Here is a 12,898-nt window from a genome sequence, read left to right on the forward strand (position 1 = left end):
GCCGCGAGGAGAGGAGGGAGGCGGAGCCCAGGAGGGGGCTGATGGGCGGGCGCACTCTCCAATCAGACGGGAGGGCGGGGCCGAAGCAGACCAATGGTAGCCGAGCAGGCTGAAGACAGGCAGCTGCTCCAGCCAATGGGAGGGCGCGCCCGGCTCGCTGCCACCGCCCTGTCTGCCCGCCGGGCCCGCGTTGCCGCCCGGAGCCCGCGCCCCGCCGCGCCGCCGCCATGGCCTACCCCGGGGAGGACTACGACAACGAGGTGCGGGGCGGGGGTCTCGGGGCCGGGGTCTCGGGGCGGGGGTCGAGCCGGGGGGTCGCGCCCGGGCCGGCGCTGGTGACTCGCTGCCGCCCTCTCTCCGCAGGCCGCCTACGACCCCTACGCCTACTCGGCCGACTATGACATGCACACGGGTGAGTGCGGGCCTGGGCCTGGGCCGCGCCCGCCCGGCCTCTCGGGGCCTGCGGGCCGTGCGGCAGCTGCCTGACCGCTCCTCTTCCTCCCCCCCCCCCGCCCCCAGGAGACCCGAAGCAAGACCTGGCCTACGAGCGGCAGTACGAGCAGCAGACCTACCAGGTGATCCCCGAGGTGATCAAGAACTTCATCCAGTATTTTCACAAGACGGTGTCGGATCTCATTGACCAGAAGGTGTACGAGCTCCAGGCCAGCCGCGTTTCCAGCGACGTCATTGACCAGAAGGTGTATGAGATCCAGGACATCTATGAAAACAGGTAGAAAGCCCCCCCTCCCTCCAGGGTGGGCTGTCACGTTAAGAAAGTGCACCCTGCTCTTAAAAGGAAGGTCTTGTCTGCTACCTGTGTTGTTCCAAACGAAGGCTGTGTCTAAAATACAGCACGAGGCTCGGTTTGGTTACAGGGGAAAAAACCCCACATGTTTCCAGACCATTAGGTGAACATAAGTACAGGTGAGTTGTGACCAGTCTGGAGTAAAATACCACTCCTGTGCATAACAGGTGTAGAGGCAGCAAAAAGTCACCTCAGCAGTGCTGGTTAGGCAGTCTGTAGAAAGCTGTGATATGTAGTTTTTGTGCCTGTTCCCTACAGATACTCCCATTCCTGCTCATATCTATGTTACCTTACCCTAAAGGGAGTATGAAATAACATACTCACCTATTCCATACTTCAGGGATAAATTGAAGTCTGGTTTGCCATTCTCATTCTTTGTTTCAGCACTGGACTTACTAAAAGGGGATGGTAGTGGTAGTTTATTTCCATCAAATCCAAGGCCTCTACATTGTCATCCCTAACTCTACCACTGTTGTACTGAGGAATGGTTTCTGATACCACGTGTGTTTGTCTTATCTTTCAGCTGGACAAAGCTGACAGAAAGGTTTTTTAAAAATACCCCATGGCCAGAGGCCGAGGCCATTGCCCCTCAGGTTGGAAATGGTAAGTCCTTTACTCTCTTTTTGGTTGTCAGAGAGAGAGGGATCTAAGTTACTTCTGATACTTGAATGAGCAGGTGCAGAGCATTCCTGCCATCTGAGTTAGTCATCCTTGTTCACTCCAGCAATGCCTTCTGTAGATGCCTGGCAGGAAGTCGGAACTGAAGGATGTATCCTTTTGTGTCTCCCTTCATAACTGTAGCACCACAGTTATAACTCAAAGCCTTGTGGCTTTGCTCACGTCCAGGTCTGTCATCTTTTCCAGATGCTGTTTTCCTCATCCTGTACAAGGAGCTGTATTACAGGCACATCTACGCCAAAGTCAGCGTGAGTGTTTGCCTCGTGTCTTCCTGCTGGTTGTTTGCTGGCTTCTACATGCCCTCAGTGTGCCAAATTTTGCTGCTCCCCCAGCATCAGTGGCTCTGTAATTTTTGTAAGGCAGGATTGGGTGGGCTGGTGAGCTGTAAGTCAGGTTGCTTTAGGGAAGCTTAAAATTCTTGCCTTTTGTTAGCTTAGTAAGGATTTGCTGATTGCTGGACAGCAAGAAAGACTTGGCTCTCAAGCTCGTTAGTTGCTTCCTTAAGCTTAGTAGTGATGAGTGTGCAGGTTTCCCTGGTAGCTTCTATGAATCAGAAGACCTAGTGTGAGTTCTCAGGAGGCTAGGATGCAAAAGCTTGATACTGATATCAGATGTAGTGGTTAGTGAGGTAGGTTAGAAAGAGGTGATGGGATGTAATTGGATTTTCTTTTTGATAGAGCTGTAATTGCAAGACCTATAGATCATTTGTTTTTGTGTGCTGCTTTGTGGCTCTTTGTTCTTCAGATTAGCAGGTGGGTGAGAGGGAGTGTCACAAGAGGAAGGTGCATTATTTGTTTTTAAAACAAACACATGGGGTCAGAGTGCCTTGTGGAGAGGGAAACGGGCACCATAATGGATACAGGAGAAGGAATAATGCTCTATAAAGCAAAACAAACCCCATTTTATTTTTCTTAAGCTAATTCCAAGTCAATTATAATATCACAGTAGTCCTTGGTTCTTTAAGCATAGAAGCTGAACAGATGCATGACTTAAAGGGTAATTAAGCAACAACTGCAGTTTTGGTGTGGACCAGAGGGTGGAGAAGTGGGCACTTTGAAAAAGCAGCTCTGGTTAACCTGAGTCAGAGACGGGTTTCTCAGGTTTCTGTGCTCTTAGTGGTTCTCAGACTGCCCTCAAGTATCTCCATGTGAAACAAGGCAGACGATTTTAGGAAGAGTGATCCCCTCCTGTGTTTCCTGGTCTTTCAAAATGTTTAAAATAGAGTCCAGAAGCAGAATTGTTGAATTGATTACGGCCTTTCATGAGGGGAGAAGGAAGGAGAGCTGTTAAAGATAAGAATTAGGAAGTTCTTAAGTCCAAGCTAGGTTAATGCGTCCTATTCACAGAAGGTTTCAATACTCAGTCATCCTGTATGTGAAAAGTCAGCCCTATTTTATGGGACAACAGTGATACAATTTCAAGATTTTCAGGGTGGTGCTGGTGGGTGTCCTGGATGAATATTGGCTCTGTTTCTGAAATAGACCCTCTGCTGCTGTGACTGCTGTCTGTCCACTGTATGCTGTTGCCCATAAACTCCTGCCGTGCTCAAAACTAAGCAGCCTGTGCTGACTTCTCATTGCAGGGAGGGCCTACACTGGAACAGAGATTTGAATCCTATTACAACTACTGCAATCTCTTCAACTACATCCTCAGTGAGTTGCTATGATTAATTTCTGGTTTACGGATTTTGGAGAGGGTCAGAAGAACTGGAACGTGTTTGTCTATAGATCATACTGGGAGAAACGGGCTGTGAGCTTTCCATACGTTTGAGTTGGATGAAGAGCACTTTACATCCCTGTATTTCAAACCACAGTAACTGCAAATATCTTCCAGTGCTTTCTGAAATACTGTAAGAATAAAACTTATTTAGCTCTCCGTGTTTCTGAGAACTGCTTCACCTATCTTTATTAAAAAGCCAAATAAAGCTGTAAGCTAGAGAAAACTTGCAGGATTTCACAACTGCTTATTCTTGTTGACCCCCCTTGGAACAAATGCTAGTCTTGCTGAGTTCCTGACTGAGTTCTGTGGGAGAATAGATGGGTGTGGATAAACCCCTACAGTGTGTGCACAGCTTCTGGGAATCCCTGCTGCTGAGCACTTGTGTTCTAGAGATTATTAACCCCATATACACTTATGTGCTTTAAAAGTGAAGGCAGCTGAGGTAGCTGAAGCCACACATAACCTCCCTGTTGGAAGCTTCATTCATCTGCTGCTGCACCTGCCATTTCAGGAGAGTTCTAGTGTTCTTTAATCTGTCTAATCCTCCAGTTCTGACACTGTTCTTTCTCAGGGTGTTAAGTTTCTCATTTATTACTTCTGTCCTTCCACAGATGCTGATGGCCCTGCTCCTCTGGAACTGCCCAACCAGTGGCTCTGGGATATCATTGATGAATTCATATACCAGGTATCTGACTATATGGCTGGGTCACCTTGGGGTGGCCTTGCCCCTAGTAGGGCTATAAACTTTGCATCTCTTCCTCATAGCTAGGATACCCTTGCAGGTCAAAAAAACTTGGGTGAGCACTGTTATTCCTGGGTCACCAGGTAGATGAAGTAGTTATAAATGCACAGATTTTTAAGTTACATGGAGCTCTCTGGGGAGTCCTGGACTTTGGTTGGTGTTTGTTTCAGTTGCTGCTTAGGGGATCTTTTTTTAAACTCACCTTCATTTCTGCCTGATTTGTGAAGATTTTCTCTGACTGAAATCTCCTTTGATCTTAAAGACTTTATGAAGATACTTGTTCAAACTAGTTTTGTGCACTACAGTTTAGTTTGGTATTTCTTAGTCAGTAGGACCTTCATGCTTTCACTGAGAGATTGCTGACCTGATATGAAATAATGTATGGGCTAAGATCTTGCCATTAGGAGATATTTTTCCACTTACTGTTCTGAGTGCAGCAATACAGATCTGAAATGGGACGGGTTTTAGATTCCTTTCTCTGTAACTTTTTATTATAGAACTGCCTGGAATTCCTCAAGGGCAGTCTTTTCAAGCTTGGGGATGAAAAATTATGTGGGCATATGTAGAAAAAGATGTGCGTGTGTATGCAAACACGTCTTAGGACTTGGTTATTCTCTTTACTAGCTGTTCAGACAGCAAATTTGTGTGTAGTTGCCTGTCCTAATTGTCTAAGAGATCCTCCTCTGTTCTGTCTTCTAGCCTTTTCCCTCTGCACTGTATAATTTTTTCCCCTCACTGCTTTAAAGTTGATACAGTTTGCCATTTTGGTTGCCGGATAATCTCAGATTACATTATCTTTCTCATGTGACTTGTAGCTTGTTGTAATGCATTTGTGTGATTGACTTGTAAGCTTAGTGCACCTAGCTGGTGGATTCCAAGATAGCTTTCAGTTACCGGGTCTCTGCTTTTTCCTGTAGTTCCAGTCTTTCAGCCAGTACCGCTGCAAGACAGCCAAGAAGTCTGAAGAGGAAATAGATTTCCTTCGTTCCAACCCCAAGATCTGGAACGTCCACAGTGTCCTTAACGTGCTGCACTCTCTGGTGGACAAATCCAACATCAACCGCCAGCTGGAGGTCTATACAAGTGGAGGTGAGCTAGATGGGACGTGCCAAGCAGGACTGGTGTCTGTGCTGTGCCTTGCTTGGGTTTGGCCAAGCTTGGTTAACGTTATTTGGGAGCTGCATCAAACCCTGCATCAGTGGACAGATAGACTGGGAACAGGTTCTGTTGGCCTTTTGTGAGAAGTGCTGGTGATTACACTTGGAGCCTTTCTCCCTGTGGTTGTAAGCCTAAGAGGTGTGGAAAAGGGAGCTTGCTTCCTTGGAGGAAAGCTTCATGGTTCCTTCTCTTCTTAGGTGACCCTGAAAGCGTGGCTGGTGAATATGGTCGCCACTCCCTCTACAAGATGCTGGGCTATTTCAGTCTGGTGGGGCTGCTGCGTCTGCACTCTCTGCTGGGGGATTACTACCAAGCCATCAAGGTTCTGGAGAACATCGAGCTCAACAAGAAGGTAACACAACGGGTTTTAAAATCTCTGCTGCGTTTTCCCAAATTCCTCTGTTCAGACATGCTGGTGAATGATTGCCACGATGAATCTTCCAGCTGAGGAGCTGTTAGGAGCTGTTGTAGTTGTCAGGAGTTTGTAGTTGAATGCAGCTGGAGCTTTGGCATTAAACCAAGCCATATGATAATGCCTGATGCAGTTGCAGCACAAATGCCTAGGTTTTTAGGAGGCTGGCTGTGTTGTGCAAGGCAGTGTTGTTATCAGGAATATTATTTGAACTGTAAGCAGTAGTGCAGTAGCAGCTAGCTGAACACATAATTCCATTCTTAATCCAGTGGCTCATTCTTTTATTTTTGACTCTTTGTTCTCACTGTGCCCACTTCCACCTTGCATGTTTTTGCCCCCTAGCATTGGGTGTTGCTTGTGGTGACAGTGGCTAACAAAAGTCCAGCTGCGCCAGGGGCTTGGGCCAAGGCTTGGCACAGCTCTGTGTGTGCTGTCTGGCACAGGACGTGGAGTGAAACGGGGGAAAGGGAACTGAGCAAAGCAATACTGGGGACACTGCTAGAGTCCTCTGCTTGCAGGAAGCTGAAACTGGAAAACAGAGGAAACAGGATGATCTAATAAACAGCGAGGAAGCTGCTGCAGGGTTGGGTGGGAGGTGGGCTATCCTGAATTAATCCTCTCCTTTCTATATCTGAGACATGAGTGAAAGCAGAGGTGGCTGGATTCTGGGTAGCAAGCTGTTTGGATCAAAGGTGGTTGTCTCCCCTCTGACATGGTGTGTTGATCCCTTCTTCTCAGAGCATGTACTCCCGGGTGCCTGAGTGCCAGGTGACCACCTATTACTACGTGGGCTTTGCATACCTTATGATGCGGCGCTACCAGGATGCCATCCGTGTCTTTGCCAACATCCTCCTTTACATCCAGAGGACCAAGAGCATGTTTCAGAGGACAACCTACAAGTATGAGATGGTAAGGGATAGACTAGGTCTAGACTTGCTGAAAGAAAAAGCTGCTGTTGTTTTTCCTGCCCCTCTGCTGTCACCTGATAACCTACATCTAATAATCCAGCTTTATTTTCCTGGACTATGCTGGTGGTGGTGACAGGGGGTTCTTTTAACTCCTTTGCTGTTTTTGGCAATACTTTCTTTCTCATAGCTGTGTTACTAGTTCCTTCGGTTGGTCACCATACAGTGGCCTCAGCTCCATCTGCAGTCTCCTTCTAGGCAGTGTTGTTAATGAACATCAGCTGCTAATTATATTAATTATATTATTGTCAATGGTTCTTCAAACTCCGTCCTGTTTCTAGTCCAGTCCTGCATTTCAGGTTACTGCCATTGTTGGATATATTTCCATTACCAGGTAGTCATTCACAAACTGTTTTAAATCAGCATGGCTGAAACAAAGCTCTTTTCTTTTTCCACCTAAGCTGTCTCTGGTGCCCGTTTTCCCCCTGCGGCTGCTGCTGTCTCCTTTTCATCCTTGTGATTCATTTCTAACTCTCTGTGTAGCCAAATTCTGCCATACTTAATTCCATGACACTTCAAAAGTTTGGTGTGTGTTTCAGCCACACAACTGTCCATTTCATCCCACACTCTGGTAAATCTTACTTCTCAGTCTTTTCTTCACTGGCCTCCCTGATAACAGTCCCTTGCCAGGAGATGCTTGTTAAACTATCTGCTTTCATTTCTCCTCTGCACTTTTTTTTTTTTTTTCACCAAAGCAGTCAAACCTGCTTCTGGCCATCCAGATTCTGCATGGGTTTGGATACACTTACTCTGTACTTTTCCTCTCGTGTTGCCTTCTTTTTCTTTAGTGAGAGCCTTGATACGGTGTTCAGCTCTCTTGCTTTGCCCGGAGTCGCTGCTGCTTTGTGCTGTCCCCCTTGAGCATTAGGACCATCAGTGCTCTGGGTAAAAGGATCTCTCTGGAACATGCAGCTCCCGGGTCCCTCAGGCACCATCAAGCCTGAGCACGTTGCCAAGTTAAGAGGTTCTCCTCTCTGTCCCAGATCAACAAGCAGAACGAGCAGATGCACGCGCTGCTGGCCATCGCCCTCACCATGTACCCCATGCGCATCGATGAGAGCATCCACCTGCAGCTGCGGGAGAAGTACGGGGATAAGATGCTGCGCATGCAGAAGGGTGACGCCCAGGTCTATGAGGAGCTCTTCAGTTACGCTTGCCCCAAGTTCCTCTCCCCTGTGGTGCCCAATTACGACAACGTGCACCCCAACTACCACAAGGAGCCCTTCCTGCAGCAGCTGAAGGTCTTTGCTGATGAGGTTCAGCAGCAGGCCCAGCTCTCCACCATTCGTAGCTTCCTCAAGCTCTACACCACCATGCCTGTGGCCAAGCTGGCTGGGTTCCTGGACCTCACAGAGCAGGAGTTTCGTATTCAGTTGCTCGTCTTCAAGCACAAGATGAAGAACCTAGTATGGACCAGCGGCATATCTGCCCTGGATGGGGAGTTCCAGTCTGCCTCTGAGGTCGACTTCTATATTGACAAGGTTGGTATCTGGCTAGGAAATTCCTTCACCTAGGAAATTTTGGAGGTGACAGCACCTAGTTTTGCTCCAGTCTGTGGGGAACATCACTTCTTTCTTGGCCATGTGAAAGGGCTTGGCTGCCCACACAGAAGTTGTAGTTCTACATAATAGGAGTATTAGTGGCTGAGCAGTGGTGGGATGCTACAGGCAGCTTTGGCAGTCATTGTACCCAGAAAACAAAGGTCCTGAATATCTTCCCCAGGACAGAGGGAACTGTTCATCTGTCTGTGTTCTCAGGATGTGAAGTTGGGTGACAAATAGTGCTGTCAGTGTCAGGAGGGATTTTCAGCTTTGCAGGTCTCTCCTTTGGTTCATAAAGTGTGTATCTTAGTCATGTTACAGGTCCACTTTTCACTGGAGCAGCATTTAGCTCTGTCTGCTCTAGGAGGAATTTTAACACAAGGTAGGGTCCTGTCACCATCCTGCCTTTGGAGCTCCATGCAGCAGGAAGCATAGGAGAATGTTTTAGGACTTCATTTCAAGGAAGATAGCAGTGACCATTACATGTCCGGCTAGGAAGGACAATAGATTGTTCCTTGTTCTTGGTCCCTAGAGGAGACCTCTTCCTGCAAGGTCTTATTCTGTGTGTCAGCCTAGCTCTTCTAATAGATAGCATGACTCTTAGCTGCTGGTAGAGGGAAGCAGGGCATAAGTCTGGAGTGTCAAACAGCTGCAAAGAGAGACAAAAACAGGCAGAGTGTGGCAGAGCATAGGAATCAAATGCAGTGTGAGTTTGGGACCCAGCCCAGGCAAAGGTATAGGGAAGGCAGCTCACAGAGAACTGAATGGTTGCTATGGGACTAGCACAGTTCAGGTATGTGTGATGCTGAACCAGGGCTGGAGTGAAGCTCCTTTGGTTGCTCCTCAAGTTTGGCAATGCTTCCCTTCTCCCTTCTAGCACAATCCTTTTCCTGACCTTACACTGTTGCCTCCCCAGGACATGATCCACATCGCGGACACGAAGGTTGCTCGACGCTATGGGGACTTTTTCATCCGCCAGATCCACAAGTTTGAGGAGGTGAGTCCTGGGCAGGAGAACTGTGTGGCTCTGGAGAAGTGGGGCAAGCATTGGGCTGTGCAGGCCCTGGGGAGCCATGCTTGTGTGAGACAGCTGTGTGATGCCTCAGCTCTGCAAGGCACTGGGCAAAGGCAAGTGGTTTAAGCAGCAAAATACCAAGATGTGAGGACTTGAGCAATACAGGGTTGCAGTACCACTGGTAGAAGTTTGCACCGTCTCCTCTTCCCACATCTTCCCCTGGTGACTTGGAGAGGAGGAAGGAATTTTACTAGTTCCCCTCCTGCTTCACACACTGCCTGCACTTGCACCAGAGCTCTTTTTGACAGTGAGTTGGAGAGGAAGGAGCCAGAGGCATTGGGTAAAGGCTGCTGAGGGGAACAACAGTGTATGTCCGTCACTGTATATTTTCCTGAACTCTGCTTTCTCTAATTCCAGCTGAATCGAACCCTGAAGAAGATGGGCCAGAGACCCTAAACCTCGTGTGGATGCAGAGAGCGGCCTGAGCAGAAAAGTGGGTGGGAGAGATTGTTCTCTTCGTGGTGAGGGAAGGGAGCTCGGGGTTCTGGCATTTCTGGAATCTCCTGTGACTCTGAAGGTTTTTTGTACTTAAATAAGCAGACTCATTTGGCTCAAACTATCCTAGGAAGGAAAAAAACATCTAATAAATTAGTGGAGTTTTTCTGGTGAGCGTTCAGTGTCTGATGTACTCGTTTATTTTTCCTCCATGGAAGAATATAATTGTATTTGGAGACATGGGTGGCTGCTTGCTGTTGGTCCATGCTGTTGCAGGTAACAGTGGGGAGCAGCTCTCTTTCTTTGCTCTGTAAAGGCACTGTGCACGGTGAACAGGGAAAGCTGTGGAACCAATTAACAGGGAGAAAATTAGCTGTTCCACACTGTTTCCACAGGATATGGAAAGAGAAAAGAGATGCAAGCTAATATTCCTTTTAGCCCTTGCCCCACGCTTTGAACCTGAAGTGTAGTTGCTTTCATAGAAGGTGGCATTTTTGTCTTCCCATCCCTCTTTTTTTTAAGTTGCTATGAAGTAGAAATGCTCCAAAGTGGATTGACAAGTTTTTAAAGGAAGGGGGAGGATTTTTTGTAAATATTCAACCAGTATTAACTTTGGTCATGTGATGAGATGTCCTTGCTGGAGGTCGTGGGTTTTTTTCAGCACAAGTGATGCCCAAATCCTGGCCCTTAATTTAATGGAGTTCAGTTTCTCCAGAAAACTCCCTGGGGGTGTTTAAATTATTAAAGCCCTTTAAATTCTAACTTTCCCAGTTCTCCAGGCAATTTGGACTCTTCAAGGCAAACTTTCAGTGTTTGAGAAAAAACAGTTGAAAACTAGCCCTATAAAGGGGAATCAAGGACTTGTAAATACTGGGCAAGAGAATTCAAAGAATTAATTGCATCTCCTTGGCCCTCCACACCCTCTCTCCCCTCTCCTTTTGCTGTCCTTGAATTAGTTTGGTGTTTGAGTGGTAGAAACAGGTGCAAGAGAAGAACCTGTGTGTGCAATAGGAAAGCTACACAAAGCGTGCTTCATATGCCCCATCTGCTTCTTTGTACCCTTCCCTAATTCCACTGAGAGAGTGGTCCTGGTATTCCAGCCTGGCTTTGTATGCGATTCTGTTGAGAAGTCAGGAATAATTAGGCTTTGTTGGATTGTACGTCATGTTTGAATGAGGGTCAAGTTTCTCATGTCCTAGATACTGCCCAAAAGTAAACTGTTTCCCATCACAAAGTCGTGTGGGCAGGGTACAGGCAGCACAGAGTGAGATTAAATGGGCAGCTCCTCTTGGGCTCCTTGCTGCTGCTGTTAGTGTTACATGTGCCAAGCACTTCCTACCTCCAGTTCTGAAGAGTCTGAGGCAGCCGTATCATTAAAGAAATTAAAGGACTGAGGTGCCTCTGCATTGCAGCAGCCCATGGGAGCTACCAAGAGAATCTGCTCCTTTTCATTTCTAGGGTTGGCACTTCTGCTGGTATATGTTTACCAACAGCAGCTCCCCTCCAGCTTTCTTGTTATCCAAAGCCCAAATCTTACCCAGAACATGTGCAAGAAGAGAACCTCTGACAGGGCAGGTATCTCCACCATCGGGATCTAGATCATAGCCTAGCAAAAGAAGCCAAGGTCTGAGATTTGGTCTGATCTTAATCCATGATGGGCAAATTGGAATTTCAGGCTTTTATGGCACTTAAGTGTAATCTTCAACCCTCCAGCAGTTACAGGCTCTTCTTGGGTATGAGAATATGGTGCTGTTTGTGTGTGTCTGCCAGACCAGCTTCCAGAGGATGCACAGACACCATCAGCTGGTCTGCCTGGCTCCGTTCCTCGTGCAAGGGACTGCTGAAGGTTAACTGAGTGGGGCTGGCACTTGGTGGAACAAAGCCAGGAAGAGCTTGCAGCTCTCTCACAGGGTGGAAAGATGGGCTCAGTGAGCTGCGGTGCCTGGCACTGCTTGAAGCTGGAGGAATGCAGGGTGTTCAGCAGCATCAACAGAGCCCTGCTGCTGCTGGACAGGCCTCTGCAGGGAGGGTTTGTTACAGCTGGAGCCTTGCCTGCCACAGCAGGGCTTGGTTGGTGGAAGTGTTCCCAGGCAGTTCTGGGTAAAATGGTTTTATCAGAGGGAACCAGAGCACAGGGTTATCTGCTCTCTGTCTCTGACCTATCCCTGATCCTGCTCTCCCTTAAGATACATCAGGAAGATACTGTCAGACAAGTCTGGGGGATCCTGAGCAGCCAGCTCAGTGGTTACAAACACAGGACAGTACTTCATTTATTTCATTTCCTTTTCCTCTACATAGTAGCTTTTCCAGTGATTTACACCACAACTTATCACAGACACTGAGGGGGCAGGCTGTGCAAGGCATTCAGAGGGACTTTGGTTTTTACTTGTTACAGCTCAGGGCCCATGGAGTGATAGAATGTAACAGGAGGGTGCTAAGAATGAGATCAGACTGGAGAAATTAATGTTGGGTCCGTTAAAAAACAGTAACTGATTGGGCCAATAAGCCCAACATCTGTGTGATGGACCAGTCTTCCACAGAGATAGCTGTGGCAGCCCCCTTGGCCTAGTTGGAAATGGAAAAAAAAAAAAGTCTTAGCACAGTAAACTAACATGTAATGGTGTGTTTCTCCCTCCCCCCGTTATCAGACCATCACACTAAGCACGCGTGCCAGCTCTCGTGACAACCCATCTCCTCCGTGTCGCGGGTTCCTGAGATTGTATCGCACCCTTCCTCCACTTCTTCCAGGGCTTCCTGTGAAGTGCTGCCTGCAACTTCCAAGTGTCCCCCGACTTCAAAGCCCTCCCTGGCCCTGTGCCGACTTCAGGAGCCACCTATGTCCCGCACGTACTCCGCTGTCGGATGTTTCCATGTCCTCCACAGCTCATGGCCCTAGGACTGCAGAGAACTGCTTCTGGTTAGAGCAGCCTATGTTGAAGCCTGAAGAGGATCCAGAAATTAGGCTGCCTGGTGTTTTTTTTTTTCTTTAGCTGAGGTTACACTTGAGTTCAGTGTCAACTGTTTTCAGTTCCTGCTCATAGTCCTTCCCAGGGGCTGAGTGGAAAAAAAGTTGCAACTTTTGTTCAAGGCTTTTCTTTGAGAAGGCCAACAGCATCCTGGTTGTTATCAGAAACAGTGTGGCCAGCAGGACTAGGGAAGTGATTGTCCTCGCTGTACTGGGCACTGGTGAGATGGCATCTCGAATACTGTGTTCAGTTTTGGCCCCCTCACTACAAGGAGGGCACTGAGGTGCTGGAGTGTGTCCAAAGAAGGGCAACGAAGCTGGTGAAAGGTCTGGAGCGCAGATCTTAAGAGAAGTGACTGAGGGAACTGGGGTTGTTTAGCCTGGAGAAAAGAAGGCCGAGGGG

General features: G+C 47.9%; 1 protein-coding gene across 1 annotated transcript; it reads left to right on the forward strand.

Moving 5' to 3' along the window:
• The first annotated feature begins 151 nt into the window (after nucleotides 1-151).
• EIF3L (eukaryotic translation initiation factor 3 subunit L) lies at nucleotides 152-9,704 on the forward strand. Its single transcript, XM_051628897.1, has 13 exons — nucleotides 152-260; nucleotides 364-412; nucleotides 520-730; nucleotides 1,329-1,408; nucleotides 1,670-1,731; nucleotides 3,066-3,135; nucleotides 3,814-3,887; nucleotides 4,862-5,033; nucleotides 5,300-5,454; nucleotides 6,253-6,423; nucleotides 7,463-7,960; nucleotides 8,937-9,017; nucleotides 9,453-9,704. Exons 1-13 carry the CDS (start codon nucleotides 228-230, stop codon nucleotides 9,489-9,491), a joined length of 1,695 nt encoding a protein of 564 aa, XP_051484857.1. The 5' UTR covers nucleotides 152-227; the 3' UTR covers nucleotides 9,492-9,704.
• The last annotated feature ends 3,194 nt before the right edge of the window (nucleotides 9,705-12,898 follow it).

Source organism: Apus apus, chromosome 1 (assembly GCF_020740795.1).
Source record: "Apus apus isolate bApuApu2 chromosome 1, bApuApu2.pri.cur, whole genome shotgun sequence".
Taxonomy (NCBI): Eukaryota; Metazoa; Chordata; class Aves; order Apodiformes; family Apodidae; genus Apus; species Apus apus.